The following is a 24,532-nucleotide window of genomic DNA, read 5'->3' as shown; positions in this document are numbered from 1 at the left end:
GCATTTTGAAATCAATGATGTTTTGTACTTACACTATATGATCAAAAGTATCCGGACACTTGGCTGAAAAAGACTTACAAATTCGTGGCACCCTCCATCGGTAATGCTGCAATTCAATATGGTGTCGGCCCACCCTTAGCCTTGATGACAGCTTACACTCTCGCAGGCATGCGTTCAATCAGGTGCTGGAAGGTTTTTTTCGGAAAATAGTAGCCCATTCTTCACGGAGTGCTGCACTGAGGAGAAGTATCGATGTCGGTCGGTGAAGCCTTGCACGAAGTCGGCGTTCCAAAACATCTCAAAGGTATTCAGTAGGATTCGGGTCAGGACTCTGTGCAGGCCAGTCCATTCCAGGGATTTTATTGTCGTGTAACCACTCCACCACAGGCCGTGCATTATGAACAGGTGTTCGGTCGTGTTGAAAGATGCAATCGCCATCCCAGAACCGCTCTACCACAGCGGGAAGTAAGAAGGTGCTTAAAACATCAATGTAGGCCTGTGCTGTGATAGCGCCACGCAAAACAAGGGGTGCAAGCCCTCTCCATGAAAAACACGACAACACCACCGCCTCCGAATTTTACTGTTGCCACTATACATTCTGGCAGACGACGTTCACCGGGCGTTCGCTATACCCACACCCTGCCATCGCATCGCCACATTGTGTACCGTGATTCGTCACTCCACACAACTTTTATCCACTGTTTAATCGTCCAATGTTTACGCTCCTTACACCAAGCGAGGCGTCGTTAGACATTTACCTGCGTGATGTGTAGTTTATGAGCATCCGCTCGACCATGAAATCCAAGTTTTCTCGCCTCCCGCCTATCTATCATAGTTTTTGCCGTGGCTCCTGATGCAGTTTGGAATTCCTGTGTGATGGTCTGGATAGATGTCTGCCTATTACGCATTACGACCCTCTTCCACTGTCGGCAGTCTCTGTCAGTCAACAGACGAGGTCGGCCTGTACGCTTTAGTGCTACACGTGTCTCTTCACGTTTCCACTTCACTATCACATTGGAAACAGTGTACCTAGGGATGTTTAGGAGTGTGGAAACCTCGTTTACTGACGTATGACCCAAGTGACACCCAATCATCTGACCACGTTCGAAGTCCGTGAGTTCCGCAGAGCGCCCCATTCTGCTCTCTCACGATGTTTAATGACTACTGAGGTCGCTGATATGCAGTATCTGGCAGTAGGTGGCAGCACAATGCACCTAATATGAAAAACGTATGTATTTGGTTATGTCAGGATACTTTTGATCACATAGTGTACATTATATATTCAAAGTAGTCAGTGTGTTGCTACATGATGCGAAAACATTACTGTTACGAACTATGAGGAATGATAAAAGGATGTTATTAAATTACTTGAGATAAGAATGTGAAGGTATAAAACTACTGATTTCATCTGGCGAATTAAATGTGAGAATGGCTGAGAAAAGTAAAATAATAACATATGTATTTATGGAATATTCGGTCATTACTTGGGTGAAGCTACGTTTTAGAAACGAAATGCATAGCCGGCTTTACTTGTCTGGCTAAGGTCCCGAATGTCTAAAGTCAGCTCGCAACAATATGTAAAATAAATATAATTGTGAAACATTAATACTGTGTATATGAAGGTAGTATCTGTTCCCGAAAGAACAAATACCATCGATGACCGTGCAGCTCCTCTAGAATGAATATCAACGCCTGTTTGCTGCTAGGGTGTCGATTTAATTATCATTTCATCAATACTGTGTATTTCAGTTTTTAAATAATAGTAGCTTTGACCTTTTGAGTGATTCGTATTACTGACACATTGTTACAATAGTAGTAACTCAACATTTCCAGCATTCAAAGAGGAAGTGCATCTTTTGAAATGACATGGTCAGACTGTTTGGTATGTCACTTGGATAAGATTAACAATTGAGAAAGTAGCTGAACCACTAACGGCGAGATCCATGCCTGTCTCCACAGATTCAGAGTGCACCTAATCCTGCTCATGGCCCCACAGAAAGTAGTCCAGGTAACAAATATTGTTATCGTGATCAGCGTCTAAACCCTAAGCAAGTCAAACACTCTTTCTTATCATAAGTTGTTCATTGATACGTAATGAAGCGACCCTCTTAGTCTAGAAACACCAGTTCCTCGCACTTTTTCTAGGGTTCAGTGCTTCAATGTGCGAAAACGGAACCCCTATAGGATCCCTTTGTGGTCCGTCTATCTGTCTCTGCCCGACAGTTAAGAAACTTTTTTCTCATGAAAGTTGAAATTTATGTCACACATTAAGGCTTGTGGTCCCATGAAACTGTAAAAATTTTATGCTTGTAAGTCACTTCAGTCAAAAGATACGGCCAATTATGTCACATGTTTATGATACTCGAAAACTCACTCACCAAAATCTATTAGGAAGCTTCTCGTGGACGCAGAGTCATGAAATTTGACAAGAAGCAAGGTTTCACACTACAAGCACAGGAAAAAAATCTGGAAATTACGAATTTGTTATGAAAAAAAATATTGTTTGTCATTTCTTATCAGACTGACTGTCTATTTGGCTGTCAGTTTAGACCCCTTTTCCTCCGGAACAGGTAGACGTATCAATACTACGATCAATGGTCTCTTATCAGTACAAGAACTGCAAGCTTCTAGTTCAATGCCACCAAAAGATACGGCCATTTATACCTTAAATATCTTCACTCGAAAACTCACTCATCAAAACTTACGCGAGAGGAGGGATCCTACGACGATGTGGTGCCTTTTTCAACTGGCGATCAGCTGACCTATGTCAGCAGACGTCGTAGGCCATTCCATTTTACTGATTACCTCTACATGGTCGAACAAGAACACAGAGTTCGGAGCGTGTCATCGTATATCACTGAGCTGAAGACCTGAATCCAGCTCCAAAATGTTGACTGTAGGGCTAGATGAAAGGTTGGTGGGTACTGTCGCGGTATTGCCAAGACCTCAAATTAGTTTCGACAGGTGTAAGAGATGTTTGACTTGCATTTATGATAAGGGTCCAAAACATGACTGACCTACCTCCATACTGGACCCATGGGGCTCTATGCCTCACTCATGATATGATACTTGGCCTCATCGGCACTCTTTTACGGGTATCACCAGGCAAACTCTGTTGGAAACGAGAACCAACCTTCAAGAGATCCAGGTATAGAAAGAAAAACACCGTGTAGGTGGATGTCAGATGACCTGCGCTTCTTAGTACTCCATAATTAATTGTCCTTAGGATGGATTAAATAAAGTTCGAAACTGGTTGTACAAAAAAATAAAAAAGTGCCGTAGACTGTGTCTATCTTTCTATACGTCTGAACTGGTCACGATACCCCGTGTCTTCAACTATGAAATTGATTCAGGGTTCACTCCAGATGTTTTCTCGCCCACCTTCCTTTTGCACCATGGTGTTGACGAGAGGGAGAGTTATAGTGTTGCTCGTAGTGAATGACAACAGACGAAATTGACCATGCTGTTACCGTGGAAATGGTTACGTACTCTCTACGTTCTCGTTGTTTCCTTCAAAAGGAAAGGTGCAGTTCTGTAATCTGTGGGCAGCGGTTATCAGCTGGTTTTGCTGACTATGAGTAACCACTACAAGGCAGACCTTTAGCTTTCTATGCCTCATAATAGCGGTGGACTGTTCAACTGACGATGCTATGTTGTACCGCGATTTGTTGTTAATGTCCTGTAAAGACTATTCTTCTTATGGTAAAGTGAAAATGCGATCAGAGCTTCAAATGATCATTCGAGAGATGTTGGCCTACTGGAAAGTGCACACAGGCCGTGATATCTCCCTCATGACTGAAGACACGGCATGTTCGATTGAGAAACACTGATAATCTAGCTTTACTTTCACCTCCATTATACAGCTGGATGTTCTTAGCGATTTCTTGCTGTCAAAAAAATTATTGACAAAGGGATTTCAGACAAAAAGAAACTATGCAAGACATGTGGGTGGTTGAAAATATTTTTGAGCCTGTTTATTTGGCGTCGGTTTAAGAAATGCCAATACCTGTGACTACGAGGATCATTTCAAAAGTCCTGCACACTGCCCATGCGCGACCGTTACGGTGGCGTGACAATGTTAAAATTCATATCAATTGTGATCGAGAATTTAGGCGTGACGGTCGTATATGAGTTTGCTGCTTTGCATGGATGTATCGTGCGTAATTTAGTTTTAAAATGGCAGCCGAAACCGAGTTAGGTCGGATTACACGTAGTGATCAGCGTTCCTAAATCAAAATCGAATGCCCACGTGGAAAGGACCAAACGGAAGTTTACAGCGGTTTTAGAGACGTGTGTGGGAATAGTTTAGTGGATCTTAGAACATTTCTACGGTGGTCTGCTCGTTTTTCGTGGAGATCGGGTAAACACTGAGGACGAGCCAACAAGTGCAATGCCATCAGTTGCAACAGACTATACCTCTCAGGTTATTGTTAATGATATTTTGAGACAGCATCGACGAAAAACATGAGCAAATTTCAAATGAGACCAGAATGTCTGTCATTTCAGTTAGCAGACCCATAACTGAAAAGTTAAAGATGCGAAAAGTTGCTGCCAGATGGGTTCCCCACGATCTGAGTGAAGAGCACAAATCGGGTTGCAGAAGAATTACTTCAGCGTTGTCGAACAGTTTGTGAAAAGGACTGTTGCTCTTATGGAACCTGGATACGACATTTTGAGCCAGAACTGAATGGAAATGTTGCGACTCTCCACGTCCGAAGAATTCCACCGGTAACAATCACAGGTGAAACTGATGAAGATCTTTGCGTATGACTTGAATAGAGTAACAGCTACAAATAGAGTGCCGCTGGGGACGTCTGTAACAGGCACGTACTACAATCTGTTTCTACAACACCTTTTGTTGGCAAATGGTTCAAATGACTCTGGGCACTATGGGACTTAACTTCTGAGGTCATCAGTCCCCCAGAACTTAGAACTACTTAAACCTAACTAAGCTAAGGACAGCACACACATCCATGCCCGAGGCAGGTTTCGAACCTGCGACCGTAGCGGTTCGAAACCTGCCTCGGGCATGGATGTGTGTGCTGTCCTTAGCTTAGTTAGGTTTAAGTAGTTCTAAGTTCTGGGGGACTGATGACCTCAGAAGTTAAGTCCCATAGTGCCCAGACTGTAGCGCCTAGAACCGCTCGGCCACTCAGCCAGCCAACATCTTTTGCGCCCGAAAATTCGTCAAAGAGGGCCTTACATGCTTGTAGCTGATGTCCACATTTTGCACGGAAATGCAAGACCTACCAGTTCGAAAAGCGCTCGACAAATGCCGGTGGAAAATACTTTCCGACTCACCACACAATCGTGATACGAGCCCATCAAACTTTGCTTTCTTTCTCGAATTCAAGGAACAACTCCGTGGAAGACGTTTAGATGCAACCGATGACGCATTCAGAGACATGACCTGAGTAATCAGAGAGCTCTACAGTTAATATACCCTATCCGAAATAAAGAAGTTGCCAAACGTTGGTAAGCTGTCATAAGCAAAAGTGGAGATTATACTGAAGGCCTGTAAAGGGATTTTGTAAATTAATTTTCTCTTCAATTCAGTCTTACAGTTTGCGGCACTTTTGATGACCTTCGTATAAGAAAACGTTCATTTGAAAGCTATTTCAAGTATAGAACGATTAGCATACTACAGGGAGATAACTAGAGCCGCGCGGGGTAGCCGCGCGGCCTGAGGCGCCTCGCCACGGTTCGTGTGGCTGCCCCCGTCGGAAGTTCGAGTCCTCCCTCGGGCATGGGTGTGTGAGTTGTCCTTAGCGTAAGTTAGTCTATGTTAGATTAAGTAGTGTGTAAGCCTAGAGAGTCCACAGCTCGTGGTCTCGCGGTAGTGATCCCGCTTCCCGAGTTCGGGGTCCCGGGTTCGATTGCCGGCGGGGTCAGGGATTTTCACCTGCCTCGGGATTACTGGGTGTTGTGTCGTCTTCATCATCATCGTCATTCATCCCCATTACGGTCGGAGGAAGGCAATGGCAAACCACCTCCGCTAGGACCTTGCCTAGTACAGCGGTGCGGGTCTCCCGCATCGTCCCCTACTATCTGTCAAGGAGTATGGGACTTGATCATCATAAAGTCTAGAGACCGATGACCTGTGGAGTTTGGTCCCACAGGAACTTACAACAAATTTCAGAAAATTTCCGGAGATAACCAGACTTCGAAATCTAGAATGTCGACTACCAGGAGAAAGCAGGCCTACAAGAGATGTAGCGCGTTCGCTGACATTACAGTAGTGCAGGCCCACTTACCGTAGCAGGCCTCCGTGTAGAGGATGAAGAGGCCGCTGTGGTTCCGGTGCAGGTCGTCCAGCACGGCGGGGTCGGTCTCGCTGTCCCCGTACCAGTGCACCGCCACGCCGCTCGCCAGGCGCTCTGCAGCCTTGCTCTCCAGTATCTGCGGGCCAAGCGCACGTTTCTGACACACTCCCGTAACACACCTTCCATCGTGACACAATAATGATGTTGAAGCTGCAGTGAGCTAAACGCCAGGAAGACCCAAGCGACACAGTTGCTCATTCTCTGTCTCACTCACTTCTGCAGTGGAAAAGCCCGCTGTGATGCAAAGACTGGCGAACGGCCAATGGAGGTGATGTTAAAGTCCAGAAGCCGGGGTTGCTTCTGAGGGGTACAGTGTTCCACGGAAAATGAAAATAAATTAAAAAGCAATAAGATATTCTAGTATCTGTTACGAAATCAAATGAGATAATACAAAGAAAACATAGCAGAACAGGTAGTGCAAAATTGCAGAAAAAATAATAACGAACATATAACGATGAGCCAAAACATTTTGAACCCCGCTTAATAGCTTGTTGTTCTACTTTCCAAACACAGTACAACAGAAATTCTGCTCGGCATTGGATCTACAAGTCCCCGACATAATTGCAAAAGTAGTGGCAGCAGACGAGTGGGCGTAGGTCAAGTAATTCCCGCAAATCACGGGATGGTGGTTTACGGACAAGCAGCTGGCGTCCAAAATGTGTTCCAGTGGGTACAGATCGCGCACATTTGCTGGCCAAGACGTCAATGTGAGCTCACCATAATGCCTCTCAACCCACTGTAGCACGATTCTGCATCTACAACACGGGCAGTATGGGGAGACTCCAACCATGAAGCGAAACAAGCGGTCCGCAGTATTGTTCACGTAATTGACTGCTGTCACGATGCCTTCAATCACCACCACAGATCCCATGGAAGCCTAACCCAGCGTACCAAAAGCATAATTCTGCTCTTACCGGCATGCAACTGTGGCGTGGTGCAGCCATTCGCCTAGATGACGGCGTGTAAGGACCCAACCATTGACCTGGTGTAACAAGAAACGCGATTCAATCAACAGGCGACACGTTCCTATTGATCAATGCCGAAAACTCAGCTGTATCCACTGTAATCATAATTGACGATGTCGTTGGCTCAACACGGGAACAAGTAGGGGTCATATGGTGTGGAGCTCCATGTTCAACAATGTTCTTTGAATGGCGCGCTACGAAACACTTGTGCCTGCACTAGCGCGGTACTCTGTCGTCAGACCTGACACTGATCGCTGCCTACCCTGTATTACATAGTGGGGGATCCTCCGACCTGTACCTTTTGCGATGAGACGTGGTCGTCCACCACCATACGGCGTACTCCTTAGTTCACCATCCTTCAGCCACTTTCCACGGGTGCTCACGACAGTAGTACGCAAACAGTCGACCAGCTTCGCCATTTCTGAGGTTCCCGTTTCCAGCCGCAGCGCCACAACAAAGTGTTCTTTATCAAAACCGCTTATATTAGTGGGTTTCCGCATTTGCGGCCCGTATCTTCGCTATAATGACTGCCCATTCGTCTTTTTGTCGCTTACGTTCTTTCTTTACTGCGTCACGTGCTCGCAGGGACGATTCTAGAAGTCGGTCAAAGAGGGGCAAAGAGGGGAGTGCTAATGGGGGGGGGGGGGGAGGTTGAGGGAATGGGATATCGCTTAACGAAAGGAGAGCTGGGGTCCTCCACTGACAAATTGGTAAAATTTGGTTTTGCCTAAAGTAGTTTATGGTAAGAGTTTTGGAGTTCAGGGTAAAATATGTGTATTAATAAATAATAATACACCCATTTTAAATTAAATTATATTTATTAGTTTAGATAGTAAGCTATTTGCCTGCTCTTATTATTTTGGAAAAATGTGAAATACAATGCAACCTATTGTGCTACATAATTATAAAAAAAATTATTGAACCTGTTGCAGTAATATATTCACTGATTTCTGGAGTCATTTTATTCAGTGTAATATGATATTCCATAGGGGGGGGGGGGGCTATAGCCCCCATAGCCCCTCGCCTTGCCATCGCCCTTACATTCTCGCAGCACCACCACCAGGGGGCCATCAATCTCGCGGTGGGCAGTAGTCACAATGTTTTGACTCATCAGTGTAGGTATTGCAGAGTAATTTAAACGTATTCAAAGAGACAAGTGGACGTCAAGCACACGATGGTAAGGCTGTCCCTGCACCAGCACGCAAGCCATCAGCAACGGCGCACAGAGGAGGAGATGCCTGGCGCAATTCAGAAGAGATGGACGTCACGCTTATGACATCATGGAGTGGGCAGAAGAATAATTTTAAATACGTTTAAACCACTGTGTCACGACAGCAGTAGGAAGTATACTGTAGTGGAATACAAACGACCAGTAGTAAACGACAATGTGCGAAAGAAAGTTCACAGAAGTTCATAATTTAACATTTTAAAGATAAGTCTGTCAGTACAGTTAGAAGTCCTTGATGATTGGAACCTGATGTTGCTGATGTCGTATGTTAAACACAAAACGAAAGTGTGGCGCAAGAGGAATTACGGCCCAGGATCGAACAATTTAACCCAATCCAACAGGCTTTCAGTGTTTCAAATCAGGCCGACATTGATCCTTATCAAACCACTAAACAATTAAATTCGGCAACTTTTGATCTGCTTGTCACTCGAGGTTCACTTTGAGTAGCTTCTTTCATTAATGCTAATCGATTGTTTTCTCTATCCAATTTTATATGTGAACACAAAGCGCTCGGTAAAGAAAAATGGTTAACAGATGTATTATGTAGTATACAGGGTGGTCCATTGATAGTGACCATGCCAAATATCTCACGAAATAAGCATCAAACGAAAAAACTACAAAGAACGAAACTCGTCTAGCTTGAAGGGGCAAACCAGGTGGCGCTATGGTTGACCCGCTAGATGGAGCTGCCATAGGTCAAACGGAAATCAACTGCGTTTTTTTTTTTAAATAGGAACCCCCATTTTGTATTACATATTCGTGTAGTACATAAAGAAATATATATATATTTTAGTTGGACCACTTTTTCGCTTTGTGAAAGATGGCGCTGTAATAGTCACTGACGTGTAAGTACGTGGTATCACGTAACATTCCACCGGTGCGGACGGTATTTGCTTCGTGATACGTTACCCGTGTTAAAATGGACCGTTTACCAATTGCGGAAAAGGTCTATATCGTGTTGATGTATGGCTATTGTGATCAAAATGCCCAACGGGCGTGTGCTATGTATGCTGCTCGGTATCCTGGACGACATCATCCAAGTGTTCGGACCGTTCGGCGGATAGTTACGTTATTTAAGGAAGCAGGAATTCTTCAGCCACATGTGTAACGTCAACCACGACCTGCAACAAATCTGCACATCAGTAGCAGACAGATTGCGCGAGAATGGGGAATTTCAAAAACGTCGCTGTTGAGAATGCTACATCAACATCCATTGCACCATTACCATATTGCTATGCACCAGGAATTGCATGGCGACGACTTTGAACGTCGTGTACAGTTCTGCCATTGGGCACAAGAGAAATTACGGGACGATGACAGATTTTTTGCAAGCGTTCTATTTAGTGACGTAAACCGGCATAATATGCGCTATTGGGAACGGAAAATCCACGATGGCTGCGACAAGTGGAACATCAGTGACCTTGGCCGGTTAATGTATGGTGCGGCATTATGGGAGGAAGGATAATTGGCCACCATTTATCTATGGCAATCTAAATGGTGCATTGTATGCTGATTTCCTACGTACTGTTCTACCGATTTTACTACAAGATGTTTCACTGCATGACAGAATGACGATGTACTTCCAACATGATGGATGTCCGGCACATAGCTCGCGTGCGGTTGAAGCGGTATTGAATAGTATATTTCATGACAGGTGGATTGGTCGTCGAAGCACCAGACCATGGCCCGAACGTTCACCGGATCTGACGTCCCCGGATTTCTTTCTGTCGGGAAAATTGAAGGATATTTGCCATCGTGATCCACCGACAACGCCTGACAACATGCGTCAGCGCATTGTCAATGCATGTGCGAACACTACGAAAGGCGATCTACTCACTGTTGAGAGGAATGTCGTCACACGTATTGCCAAATGCATTGAGGTTGACGGACATCATTTTGCGCATTTATTGCATTAATGTGGTATTTACAGGTAATCACGCTGTAACAGCATGCGTTCTCAGAAATGATAAGATCACATGTATCACATTGGGACAACCGAAATAAAATGTTCAAACGTACCTACGTTCTGTACTTTAATTTAAAAAACCTACCTGTTACCAACTCTTCGTCTAAAATTGTGAGCCATATGTTTGTGATTATTACAGCACCTTCTATCACAAAGCGAAAAATGTGGTCCAAATAAAACATTCATATTTCTTTACGTACTACAGGAATATGTAATAAAAAATGGGGGTTCCTATTAAAAAAAACGCAGTTGATATCCGTTTGCCCTATGGCAGCGCTATCTAGCGGGCCAACCATATCGCCATGTGGTTTCCCTCTTCAAGCTAGACAAGTTTCGTTCTTTGTAGTTTTTTTGTTTGACGCTAATTCGTGAGATATTTGGCCAGGTCACGATCAGCGGACCACCCTGTATAGGCTACAATGAAATCCACATATCAACCTCCTGTAGACAATATCGTAATCAACCAAACATACGAAAAGGAGGATCACATGATTTTATTTCCTTGTGCCAATTGCTACTGATAAGTGGTCAAAATTTTAAAATGGCTGTAGTTTCGTGAATGTGACACTAAGAATTAAATATGATGTCCTTTCTTGATGATGGCCGCTATGGCACAGAAAGGAGAAATGTGCTTAAATTTGTATTTCAAACGCAGCATAGGTATTGATGTAAATTTATTTTTATAGTAACTGTAAGACTCGTATTCTATTATTTTTGTAAATATTTTGATCATTCCTGATCATAGAAAGATATTGTGAGAATGTTCCAAGAAATACACATATATTGTGGCTCTCTTTCATAATAAAACAGGACTATCAGCTCTGCTGGAAGTGATGGGATGAAGAACGGCTTAAATAAGTTCTAAAGTTTCTGCCATTATAAAACTGTTCTAGTAGTGTTACGCCCCAGGATAACATTCCTGACGGCCACCGAAAATTCTTCCAAGTTCTACTTTGGCAACTGCCAGCAACGGAACCACCTGTGTCTATGACCACCAAGCGGCCAGCTATGGGGAAATACTGAGCGATTTGCGGCACACACGGAAGTAATTGCAACATCAGGGAATGATCCAGCGCTAAAGTGCGTAAGCGAAGAATAATCTCATCGCGGTAGCTGAGAGACACCGTCACACCATGGGCAAAGCAGTGTCACAGGAGAGCTGACAACCAGGGAAAACCATAACACATGATGTCATTGCTATCCCCGCCGCCGTATATCGCACAAAAAGCAGCAATACCCCACAGTTCTTAATGAATGTCTCATCTGCTGAGTGCTGACTGCTGATTCCTCGGTGCAGTCTCACCCCTTGTCTCGGTTACGCCTATTCAGTGAGAGGGGAGGCTATGGGAGTTATCCCTCGGCACGCCTAGCGGTCTTCTATCGCCTGTGGAGCCACAAATCCTGCTGGAAGGACTCTGCCACTGCCAGATGCAGTGCCAGCTCCCGAGGCAACACTGATGGCGTGCGGAGACTGCCATCAGCCTGCAGGCCTGGTGTAGGCTTGACCTGCGTGACCAGGGTGCTGTCCGTCACCTGCCTTTGAGAGGGAGAGCAATTGTTGCCGCTCACGCCATTCCTGTGGCAGACATTGATGCTGCCAGCTCCTGTCCACTAAATTGGGGCTGAGAGCAGACCCATGCTTGACAGCAAGTACTCAAGGTGGACCTGGTGGCATGTTTCGTGAGTGCAAAACTTCGCTGTCACCGAAAGCATTTTGGAGAGCGATACGTTGAGCAGGAGTCCACCGGCGAGCGAGCGTCGGCAGCCGTCCAGCGGCGTTAACCGCCGCCACCCGAAATCTCACTCCGTCGGCGGAACTGCAAGTTGAGCGCATGCCGCCCTGCTTCTGCTGACGAGGCCGCTGCTTCGCTGGCCTAAAGCCGTCGGCACACGGGCCGTGCTGTCGAACGTCAACGTTGAGCGTGCTAAGTTCAACGTGCTGCTGAACGCTCAGAAATGATGCGACTTATGCATGCGGTACGTGGGCCCCAACGTGGTGTACGCGGTCACAACGCACTCCATCGGCAGTTGCGGGATGTTTCTAGTTCGCAAATCACACTGTTTACGAATCGAGCGCGTCTAAAATTCCCATGTTAGCTCTATTAAAACACACATTTCCTCCATCGTCCACGAAAAGGAAAGTACCATGTCCAGTCAATAAGGAGATAGGCTTATAAAAGTTCCATTACAAACAGTGCGATACAAATTTGCAGTTCTTCTCCACATAAGATAAACATTATTTCTTCATTCCAACATTTAAGTAAAACCCCAAGGTCAGCCTTACTTGATCACTGTTCCTGCCCAGTAGCAGAATCTGTGTAACATCTGAATTACGAAGCGTAAAAGAAAAAGGAGCAAAATTACTTTATACAAGTAGCGCAAGCTGTCCTATAGATTAAGCCAATCAACAAAGTCACCCTTCAAAAAAAGGTGAACTTATCTTTACATAATATCGATTATTATAATACGTACTTACATTAAATAAAGCATCAAAACCTAATAAAAACGCAAATGTTAGGAAAATATTTGGAAGTGTCGAGTCGCGAACCACTGCACAAACGTTTTACTATTTATAGGTCAGTGACACTACTGACTTCGCTAAAGCTACAACTCGCTGTTTCACGCTCAATCAAAGCATGTTACCACTTACTGAAAACCGTAATCGTAGATATCTTACTAACTGAAATTTAATTATAACAAATATACCAAGAACAATGCGTTTTGGTGGCTCTTCAAATAGCATACTCTCATAATACGTAAATTACAATTCTTTTGCCAGGAATATGATGTTTCTCATTATTTTATTGGAACGAATCACACAGTTAACGACGGGTTATGCAGTGATTCTCAAGTTGCTGGAGCCCAGAAACGGCAGGTATACGTATAAGCATGAAATGAATGCCAATTGGCGCCTCACAACTCTGTACTGAAGGGAGACAGCGTGCGTGTGACGTAGGTGGCGTTGTGCCATCTCATTGGACAACGCTCAGACGCACGCTCAGAATATCTGACATGCTAGATATTGCTCTGCGCGTTCGTAAAGACTCCCGAACGTGCTGTTCCACACTATGACGTCAGAAACTCAGCACGCTCAACGCTCAACGTTCGGTTGCACGGTCCGTGTGCCGACGGCTTAACTGTGGCGCGGCACCTTGGGCGACAATCCTAAATTACTGCTTAATAAACGTGTTGTTGCCAATATAATAATGTTTCCTTGAGGCTCTCGAGCGTAGCTAGGTCCTCACCACCGTGTCCTCACCGACTCTCTCCTGATGACTGTAGGGGTCTGTGACCAGACCCCTACAGCAGCGTGGTATAATACCCATAGAGTTATAAATTATAGAAAAGAAATCTTGTATATTAAAAGCTCCTGATGGCTTTCAGTGTGAGGTCAGTCAGTTTGATAGGTAAGATTCCTTCCCACAGAAAGCAGACGCTATGAAACACATCATATGAAGTTTTCCTTTTAATTTCCACTACAAGCTAATCCTGCTGCACCAGCATGTATTGCTTTTAGGTCTCTATGAAGTCTTTATATCCTACAGAATTATTACCATTACTCTAAGAGAGGCAGTTATAAGTAGTGTCATGGGAGACAGAGAAGAACCAGACTCACCTCCTCGGACCACTCCAAGTAGTTGCGTATGTCTTCCCCGATCATGATGTCCATGTCAGCCAGAGAGGACTCACGGCGCAGTGTGGGGCCCAGATAGTCTACAAGGAAGCGACGCAACCACTGCGGATTCCAGCCCATGCTGTTGAGGCCGTTGGTGACGACAGAACCAGATGTGGGTTCGTTTTGCAGCGATACAGCCCACACGTTCACGCCACGCCGCGCATACGCCTTCAGGAACCTGCCACGGACAAGTGAGCATCACAATGGTTGTCGTATTCCAGGCTAAATATGTCAGGCTATCCATTTATTCACTGATTTATTTCTAATCTATCAGGCCGTGCAGTCCTCGTCATAACCCTGGCTAACTAGGAACGGCACCTCCTATTGTGTCGAGAGTTTTTGTACTCGCTTCGCGGATGCTTTCTCGAGACGAGCAACACATGAGGAGCTCACCCGAAGCCATTTCGAGAACAACGCCCTGCAGCTGTCTCGCAAGCAGGGAGTGACATCACAGGCTTCAGGCGAACAGCTGCAACGGACGGGCAGACGGCAGTTGAATAGTACTGTTTATTGGTGCCCTGTAAATCGTTTGCTAAATCATTCTTTTCTTCTCTACTTGTGTGTAGATACCTGCTGCCACCTACCTGCAGAAATATAACACCTACTCGTCGAATCCATATCACAAACAATCGCTGCCGTGTTGCGTTCTAAAGGTGGACCGACACGTTATTAAGCTGGTGGTTTTAATGTTTTGCCTAATCAGTGTACCTGAATAGCTGGCTTAGCAATATTGTCATTATGCAGTGTTGGGTGAGAAGTGTTAGTATATGCTGACCAGGTGGTATGAGGAAGGTATTCTCAAGTTAGCTTTAGGGCTGAAAAGTGTGTATATTTTTATTTGGGACTTTTATTTTTTGTACCTCTCTGAAAACAAAGGAGCTTCATTTTGGATGTTTAAATTCTTTATGAGGTTTCCTACTTCTTAATATTTATAAAAGCATAATACTGAAATAGGATTTAGTTATTTTCTTCATCAAAAGTAAGCTACCCAAGGAATTCACAGCAGATTTCAAGAGGCACAGGTGTTAATGGATTGTTTGGTTGTGCTCTTAATATAAACTACTGTGATTTATTGGTATTGGGTCTCATTTCATCAGGTAAAAGCGTGTATTGTAATTACAAGCTGTTTGGTGAAAATGAGTGGTATTACCAGGGCGTGTTGAAAAGCAGTGCCTCAGAATTTTTTATGTGAAAATTATCAAAGCTTTCTTAATGAAACAAAATTTTTGTTGATGTCGTTACTGTAGAATGTTTGACTTTGTTGACGGAGCCACAACCTGACCTTTGCTTGTACCGCTTCATCATTATCAAAATGAAGTCCTCTAAGGTGTTCTTTAAGTTTTGGAAACAGATTAAATTCGGCTGGGGCCAAGTAGGGACTGTACGGAGGATGAAGTGAACTCAAAGCGCCCGTTTGTTGCAAATGTCGCAGTGCTCGTATGTGGTCTGGCACTGTGATGCGGAACGAAAGTGTCCTCCATGTGTAGACTAACTCTCCAAATTAGTGCTTTCAGTTTTCTGAGGAGCCCGCAGTGTATTTTTGTAGAGTCATGGTGGTGCTTTTAGGCATGAATTCCAAACGCACCACACCTTCTACATCCCTGAACGCTGTAAGCATGAATTTGCCTGCTAATGACATGGTCTTTAACTTTTTTGGTGTCGGTGATCCTTCGTGGCAGAGCTCTACTGGTGCTCTCTTGTTTTCAGGCTCAAAATGGAGAACCCAGCTTTCATCAATTGTCACGAGGTTGTTAAGCAACCCGTAATTCTCAAGCTCAAAACGCAAAAAAAAATTGTTGACACATGTCCAGTTTCCTCTGTTTCATGTCAAACGTGAGCATTCGAGGCATTCATCGAGCACACAGTTTTCTGTACCGCAGTTCAGCAATTACAGCCAGTATAATAAGCTCCTGTGATGCTCCATACTTATAGCTGTGTCTGTGTCGCCAGAGGATTTTTTCTGGTGAATTTATCAACACGATTCCAATGAGTCTTGTCTCTTGCCGTACGTGGTCGTCCGCTACGAGCTCTGTCAAAAAGGCTGAGGTTAGCACCACTGTTTCCTGCATTATGAGCACGGACAGCCCAACGTCGCCCATTACTGATGTCGATACAATCGTCACCATATGCACCTTTCATTGTTCTACGGATTTCAGTAGGAGCACATTTTCTGAGATTAGAATTTCGACTGCAGCACACCGTTTCTCACGCACCGACATAGTTGCGTTACAGACAGCTATGTTACATTCCATAGTTCAGAGCACTCTAGCAACGGAAGGATGCAGCTGGTGCCAGTCAAGCGGGAAAGTCGAATAAGTCACAACCGATATTGAGAACTGAATTAAAAATTCGGCGACATTACGAGGTGCATTCAAGTTCTAAGGCCTCCGATTTTTTTTCTAATTAACTACTCACCCGAAATCGATGAAACTGGCGTTACTTCTCGACGTAATCGCCCTGCAGACGTACACATTTTTCACAACTCTGACGCCATGATTGAATGGCAGCGGCGAAGGCTTCTTTGGGAGTCTGTTTTGACCACTGGAAAATCGCGTAGGCAATAGCAGCATGGCTGGTGAATGTGCGGCCACGGAGAGTGTCTTTCATTGTTGTAAAAAGCCAATAGTCACTAGGAGCCAGGTCAGGTGAGTAGGGAGCATGAGGAATCACTTCAAAGTTGTTATCACGAAGAAACTCTTGCGTAACGTTAGCTCGATGTGCGGGTGCGTTGTCTTGGTGAAACAGCACACGTGCAGCCCTTCCCAGACGTTTTTGTTGCAGTGCAGGAAGGAATTTGTTCTTCAAAACATTTTCGTAGGATGCACCTGTTACTATAGTGCCCTTTGGAACGCAATGGGTAAGGATTACGCCCTCGCTGTCTCAGAACATGGACTCCATCATTTTTTCAGCACTGGCGGCTACCCGAAATTTTTTTGGTGGCGGTGAATCTGTGTGCTTCCATTGAGCTGACTGGCGCTTTGTTTCTGGATTGAAAAATGGCATCCACGTCTCATCCATTGTCACAACCGACGAAAAGAAAGTCCCATTCATGCTGTCGTTGTGCGTCAACATTGCTTGGCAACATGCCACACGGGCAGCCATGTGGTCGTCCGTCAGCATTCGTGGCACCCACCTGGATGACACTTTTCGCATTTTCAGGTCGTCATGCAGGATTGTGTGCACAGAACCCACACAAATGCCAACTCTGGAGGCGATCTGTTCAATAGTCATTCGGCGATCCCCCAAAACAATTCTCTCCACTTTCTCGATCATGTCGTGAGACCGGCTTGTGCGAGCCCGAGGTTGTTTCGGTTTGTTGTCACATGATGTTCTGCCTTCATTAAACTGTCGCACCCACGAACGCAGTTTCGACACATCCATAACTCCATCACCACATGTCTCCTTCAACTGTCGATGAATTTCAATTGGCTTCACACCACGCAAATTCAGAAAACGAATGATTGCACGCTGTTCAAGTAAGGAAAACGTCGCCATTTTAAGTATTTAAAACAGTTCTCATTCTCGCCGCTGGCGGTAAAATTCCATCTGCCGTCGGTGCTGCCATCTCTGGGACGTATTGACAATGAACGCGGCCTCATTTTAAAACAATGCGCATGTTTCTATCTCTTTCCAGTCCGGAGAAAAAAAATCGGAGGCCTTAGAACTTGAATGCACCTTTTACTTTTCAGCACGCCTTCGTACATCTCCTAATTTGTTTACTGTTACTAAATCACTGATTTTCAGCTTTGAAATTTACGTACAGTAGGTTTAATTACGCAACTATATCTCATGTACATACTGTCATAGTCTTCCGCCAGTTCGACGTTTGTAGCTAAATTTTCGGAATTAGTTACAAATAAATGTTGTAGATTTTGTGTTATATTTTAATCTGTCAATTTAACAATAAAATGGTGTAGTAGTATCGTAACATGACATTCATTTCAAATAAAACTTTCATACAATCACCATCATCATCTTCTTCTTCTTCTTCCTCATCTCTTCCCATCCCTCTATGAGGTCGGCATTATTAAGAGGTCTGTTCAAAAAATTTCGATCGTAATTGCGCGTCAATGGTGTGTAACTTCCGGAAGTTTCATTGTTATGTGTCGCTTAGTTATTGTTCAGTACTGTATTGAGTAGAACGTTGTGTCGCACAGTTTACGAAGTTCGAGATGGCAGAGTCAGAGGAGCAACACGTCTGCATTAAGTTTTCCGTGAAACTCAGGAAAACCTCTACAGAGACACGCCAAATGATGCAGGAAGCCTACGCTAATGAGTGATTAGGTCGTACTCGGTGTTACCAATGGTTCACACCGTTTAAAAATGGCTGGACGGAAGTTAAAGATGACCCTCGTCCGACGTCTACCGACGACACTCATGTCAGGAACTTCAACGAAATTAACCATGCCAATCGAAGACTGACTGTCCGAGAGACAGCACAAGATTGTAACATTTCAGTTGGATCATGTCATGAAATCCTGAAACGGCATCTTGATATGTATCGTGTTGCCGCCACGTTCATCCCACGGTTCATGAGTCAAGACCAGAAAGACCTTCCCCTCGCAACCTGTCAAGTGCTTTTGCATCGCGCAAATGAAAACGATATGTTCCTTAAGATAATTTTAACTGGTGGTGAGACATGGTCTACGTTTACGATGTTGAGACCATAATTCAATGTTCACAGTGGGTCGGAAAAGGCTCTCCAAACCAAAAGAAAGCTCATCAGGTCAAACGTCAAAGTCACGTTGATAGTTTTCTTTGACTTTGAAGGATTAGTTCATCATGAATGCGTGCCACAGGGGCAAATTGTCAATTGATGGTACTATCGGGACTCGTTGCGATGAAGGCGAGAAAATGTGAGAAGGAAACGGCCTGAAATGTGGTTCTTGAATCACGACAACGCACCCGCACACTCATCCCTGTTGGTGCGTAACTATTGCACAAAAAACTAAATCACTGTGCTGCCTCGCCCTCCACACTCTCCAGACCTGACCAATGCGAACTGTTATTTTAATTTCCAAAGCTGACAGTCCCGTTGAAAGGACGCATATTTGCAACGACAGACGAGATGAAAGAAACTCAGCAGACTGCACTTCGCGCGATCCAGCAAGAGACGTACCAAGGCCACTTCCAGAAGTGGAAACGGTGTTGGGAGCAGTGTATCAATTGTGGAGGAGAGTATTTCGAAAGAGACCATGCACAATAAATAAAAGATAAAAGTAGAAAAATTCCCAAAATCTTTTGAACAGATCTCGTATACGAGTTTTGGCAGTGTTAATGATAGATGGTGGCCGGGTGCCATTCCTGTCACCACCACTCACCCCTGGGACAGAAGTTGTGTAACCTATCTGCCTGCGTGTAGGGTAAATATATTTTTCTAGAGTGAGAATGTTTTCTAAATGTTTGCGTAGGGCCTGTCTCGAGCATGAAGTGGGTACCGGCCCAGTATTCACCCAGTTGAATGTGGAAAACCACATCGGCCCTCGTCATTAATCCTTGAGCTTGTTCCGATACGGGGCAGGCTAGCTTCCCCCAATCCCAGATGCGACGCGTTAATTAGCCCGACTATCCAGGTACGGTAAAACTTTGGTACGTGTGCTGCAATATATTTGAAAGGATAAATGCTTACACTTAGTTTTAATGGGAAAAATATAGTACTCAGGAAATTCCTTTGCGTCGGATACATCATCACTGGAGAAACAGAGTGCTTATTATCATTCGCCAGAGTAGAGTTAGTTCAACAAGTTTGATGAAGTTACCACTAGCTGCTTAGCCTGCAGTGCATGACGTCATGCCTGAGCTGAATGGCCTCGTCTCTACATGCCAATGGCTGAACCTTGGTAGTCAGTGTCCCGATCGCCACAGCCACCCCACTTCTGCTGCTGTTTGTGTGGTAATTATCCCTTCCTTTATCTAGTATTTGATATTACTTGGTTATCAAATGATGTATTGAATACAATTCTCCATAAACTATAGTATTTATGTCACGCAATCCAACTGCATTTAAAAAATAGTACATGATATACACTGCTCGATAAAATTAAAGGGTCACTTTTTTCAAACCCTTAATTGTCTCCCGTTGCGACACAGAAGTTTGACATTCGTCTCTAGAGTGCCTACAATCTTCTTCCGTAATCGCGCAAAATCCTGGTGCCCTGCGATCTCACACTCGGGCTCGGTGACGCTTCCAACAGCAAGATGTCGACATATACGAAAGAAAGGGCAGAAATCAGAATTCATGTGACGTGTAAATTTGGTTAATAATGTCACGTAGACGCAAAATTTTACAACAGTTCTGCGCAACACCACAGTGGACGTGTCACACGATGGGAAGGTCATCACGACCAACCTTACTCATATCTCATTCCTCTTCTTGACGCCTTTGCGATGTAGATCAGAACTGAAACGCCCAGCGTTTCAGTCACGCGGTTTCCTTATGGGTAGCCGAGGAAAACATTTCAGATACATTGCCGCTCACAGTCGAAGTGAAAACTGTTGACACCGTCGGGAAGATTCAACCCTTCTCTGAGGACATCATGGGGCTGCAAACCCCACTGAATATGATCTGACCCCTTTGGTTTCTAGCGTGACGGCAGTTCTTGCTCCGGTATATACGGAACAACTAGGAGCCGTTCAAAACCATCCGATCAAATTTCTGTGGTGTGATCAGGAGGGGAGAGTTTGGAGGGGGGAGGGGGGAGATCAGGGGGTTGCAACATTGACACACACGTGAATGAAATGGCAAACGGTATCTCTAACGCCTCCCATTTCGGCAACACCTTCGGTGCCACCTGTGAACCTTCGTTGAGCACTTTAAACATGTTCCTGTACAGAGACAGGTTCCTAGGCGTCGACCTGACAAGCATCCCTTTCGACACCCGTTAGATTTCGCATGCCGCCAGTAGGTGCTACGAGTAGTTTAGTGCCGAGCGCTTCTAGGCGCTTCAGTCTGGAAGCGTGCGACCGCTACGGTCTCAGGTTCGAATCCTGCCTCGGGCATGGGCAGGTTCGAATCCTGCCTCCGGCATGGATATGTGTGATGTCCTTAGGTTAGTTAGCTTTGAGTAGTTCTAAGTTCTAGGGGACTGATGACCTCAAATATTAAGTCCCATAGTGTTCAGAGCCATTTGAACCATTTGAAGTAGTTCAGTGACGTAGCGCCACTCAGCTTAGGGCTGTCGAAATGGCTGCCTCTCACGTCAGGCGCCTAGACTGGCTGTCTCCGTACAGGAACATTTTTACAGCGCCCAGCAAAGCGTCACAGGTGGCACTGAGCATGTTGCTGAACTGAGAGGTCTTCTGTTGATGTGCTGATGCGCCTCTGATGAAGTCGAAGTTAACCAGATGGTCAGAAGCAGCTGGCGTAATTATTGAGCCTGGTGAAAAAGCTTCTAAGACTATTGATGAAGTGGACCTGAATGGCAACCACCCACGGAAAAGACAGTTGTCATTATTTATGTTATTTACTTATTTGTGTTAAGGTCATGCGTTCCTGTGTCTAAAAACAGAATTTGTTGTAGTGATAGGTGTCATAATATACTAGGAGATAACAATGAATCCGTACGATATACTCGTACATTTTTGCTGTCACTCTTAACACTCCAATATGACTACACTACGACGCCTCACATTGTGATGGTCACTTAGAACTAGCCACAGTAGCAACCATGTGGTCCTCAGTCGAAAACTGGAGGTTGATGCAGCTCTAGACGCTATTCTATTCCGTGCAGGCCTCTTCATCTCCGAATAATTACTGCAGCCTACATCCTTTTGAATCTGCTTACTTTGTTCGTCTTCTGATTACCCCCTCTTCCTTTCAATACTAAATTGATGATTCCATGATATTTCATAATGTATCTTAGCAATCGATTCCTTCTTTTAGTAACATTAAGCCATAAATTTCTTTTCTCCACAATTCTATTCAGTACTTCCTCATTACTTACTCGATATAACAACCTAATCTTCAGCATTCTTCTAAAACACCACGTTTCAAAAGCTTCTGTTGTCTTCTTATGTGAACTTCTTATTGTCCACGATCCATTTCCGTACAAGACTACTCTCCAGACAAATTCCTTCAGAAAAGACTTCATAACACTTAAATTTGTACGCGGTGTTAACGAATTTCTCTACTTCAGAAACGATTTTCTTGTCATTGCCAGTCTATATTTTATACCCTCTCTACTTCAGCCATCATCATTTATTTTAACGTTGGAATAGCAAAACTCATCTACTACTTTTAGTGCCTCATTTCCAAATACCGCTGATTGAATTCGACTACATTCCATTATCCATCTTTTGCTGTTATTGATTTTCATCTGATGGCCTTCTTTCAAGATGCTGTCCATTCCGTTCAACCGTTCTTCGAAGCCATTTGCTGTCTCTTACAGAATTATATTGTGATCACGGAACCTCGAAGTATTCATTTCTTCTCCCTGATCAAATTTTTCTTTAGTTTCCTGTAGTGTTTGATCAGTGTACAGATTGAATAACTTTAGTCATAGGGTACAATCCTCTCTCACTCCCCTCTCAACCACTGCTTCCCTTCCATGTCTTTCGACTCTTATAACTGCCATCTGGTTTCTGTATGAGTTCTACATAATCTTTCATTGCCTGTACTATACCCCCACCCCTTTCTCCTACTGCCTTCAGAATTCCAGGGAGTGTATTGCCAAAAACTTTCGAAGTACTTTTGACCAAACTATCTCAGAGTTGCATGGACCTCCATTAATCGTATTGAGCAGAAACGTACTCGTTGGTATTTTCGAGTAAATTAAACTCTTTTCTGTCACTGAAATGCGTTAACACTACATCCATCTTCTTTGAAACCGCTTACATATCACAGATCGTGGAAAGGCAGTATTACATGAAAACTGAATTAGGCATAGCTACTGTGTTGCACAGAGTGCTCCTATCACAACGGTGCATGGAACCCTTCAGAGGGTCACATGACTGGGATGTCATGTGGCTCTGTATTGACAGTCAGGGAAAGGGTGAAACGCTCCATGTTGGTGCGTTTGATCAGTCACGTGGTGGGTGTCGAAACCACGAGACACAGCATGTCTTATATTCTGCTACTGCATCGTGGATGGATTGGATTGGATTGTTTGAAGAAAGAGACCAAACAGCGAGGTCATCGGTCTCATCGGATTAGGGAAGGACAGGGAAGAAAGTCGGCCGTGTCCTGTCAAAGGAACCATCCCGGCATTTGCCTGGAGCGATTTAGGGAAATCACGGAAAACCTAAATCAGGATGGCCGGACGCGGGATTGAACCGTCGTCCTCCCGAATGCGAGTCCAGCCATCGTGGATGTATCGTAATTCGATTTTGGGACAACGTCCGCCACCAGTGTCAAGTGTCTTGGACATTAAGTAGCATGTTGACCGCCGATGTAACCATCAACTCTAACGAACTGTAACAGAAGTTAAGTGGATCACAGTGTTGCAAATAAGGTTGCAAATAAATCACTAATTCAGTACTGGACAACTACAGACGGTCAGCAAGCCATAAGATCCAGACGCACCTCCTCCTGTGGCCCTGGGATAACACCACCTATTACGTTTACAGCTCGCAATAAACGGCGTGGCACTGGCACACAAACGCATTCTCGTCGTCATCGCTAGGCGACTCCACCCCGTGGTTCCCAAGGGCGGCCGCATCAGCTGACTGCTGCTTGCCGAAGTGCTTACTGCTCACTGTAGACGCAGGGGAAGTTCTTCATAATCAGGCACGTGTGATTATATGCGATGCCATTAAATTTTTGTTGGGAGAAACAAATGAGAAAGCAAAAATTTCTTTAGAAATTGAGCGTGGGGGCGCTGCAAGTTCCGCTGGGTATTCCAGTTGTTAAATAAAGTGAATAAAAAAGAGTGGAGGGAGTGACGAATCACAGCTACAAGTATGTTCCAAGGCTTCGCTACTTTGTAAAGATCGAGAAGAAGCAGAAAAAAATTTTATCGTTAGGTAATATTACCGAAAAATTTATCAGAAGACTGACACACATTTTCACATGGCAAACAAATAAACACTATCCAACAGGCCTTGAAGGTCCAGCGGGACCGACTGGCCGCCGTGTCATCCTCAGCCTTTAGGCATCACCAAATGCGGATACGGAGGGGCATGTGGTTAGCACACCACTCTCCTGAAAGTTGTCAGTTTTCGTGACCTCGTGACCAGTAACTTTTATATGACTCATATTTTTTATTTTACATTCTCAGTACCGTAGTATGTGACATTGTGCACTATCCTACATCTACTAGCCTCACCTTATTTTGCGAGATATCTATCTGGCAGCCCATCTTCGCTCTTGGTATGCTTCGGTTGATTCTCGTTGGTTATGTGATTATTTCTTTTTCCATATTCTAATGAGAAGCTATT

At 44.5% G+C, this 24,532-nt stretch overlaps 1 protein-coding gene across 1 annotated transcript in view; it reads right to left on the bottom strand.

Moving 5' to 3' along the window:
• LOC126457807 (lysosomal acid glucosylceramidase-like) overlaps window positions 1-24,532 on the bottom strand; it is a 139,483-nt gene that overhangs the window by 29,328 nt on the left and 85,623 nt on the right. Inside the window, exons 6-7 of the mRNA XM_050094421.1 lie at window positions 14,099-14,336; window positions 6,255-6,399 (exon numbers count right to left, since the gene is read on the bottom strand). Coding sequence (XP_049950378.1) covers window positions 6,255-6,399; window positions 14,099-14,336 — 383 coding nt within the window. The remainder of the gene's footprint in view (window positions 1-6,254; window positions 6,400-14,098; window positions 14,337-24,532) is intronic.

The sequence above is a fragment of the Schistocerca serialis genome, chromosome 2 (assembly GCF_023864345.2).
Source record: "Schistocerca serialis cubense isolate TAMUIC-IGC-003099 chromosome 2, iqSchSeri2.2, whole genome shotgun sequence".
NCBI lineage: Eukaryota > Metazoa > Arthropoda > Insecta > Orthoptera > Acrididae > Schistocerca > Schistocerca serialis.
This window is presented reverse-complemented; position numbering and strand designations above follow the sequence as displayed.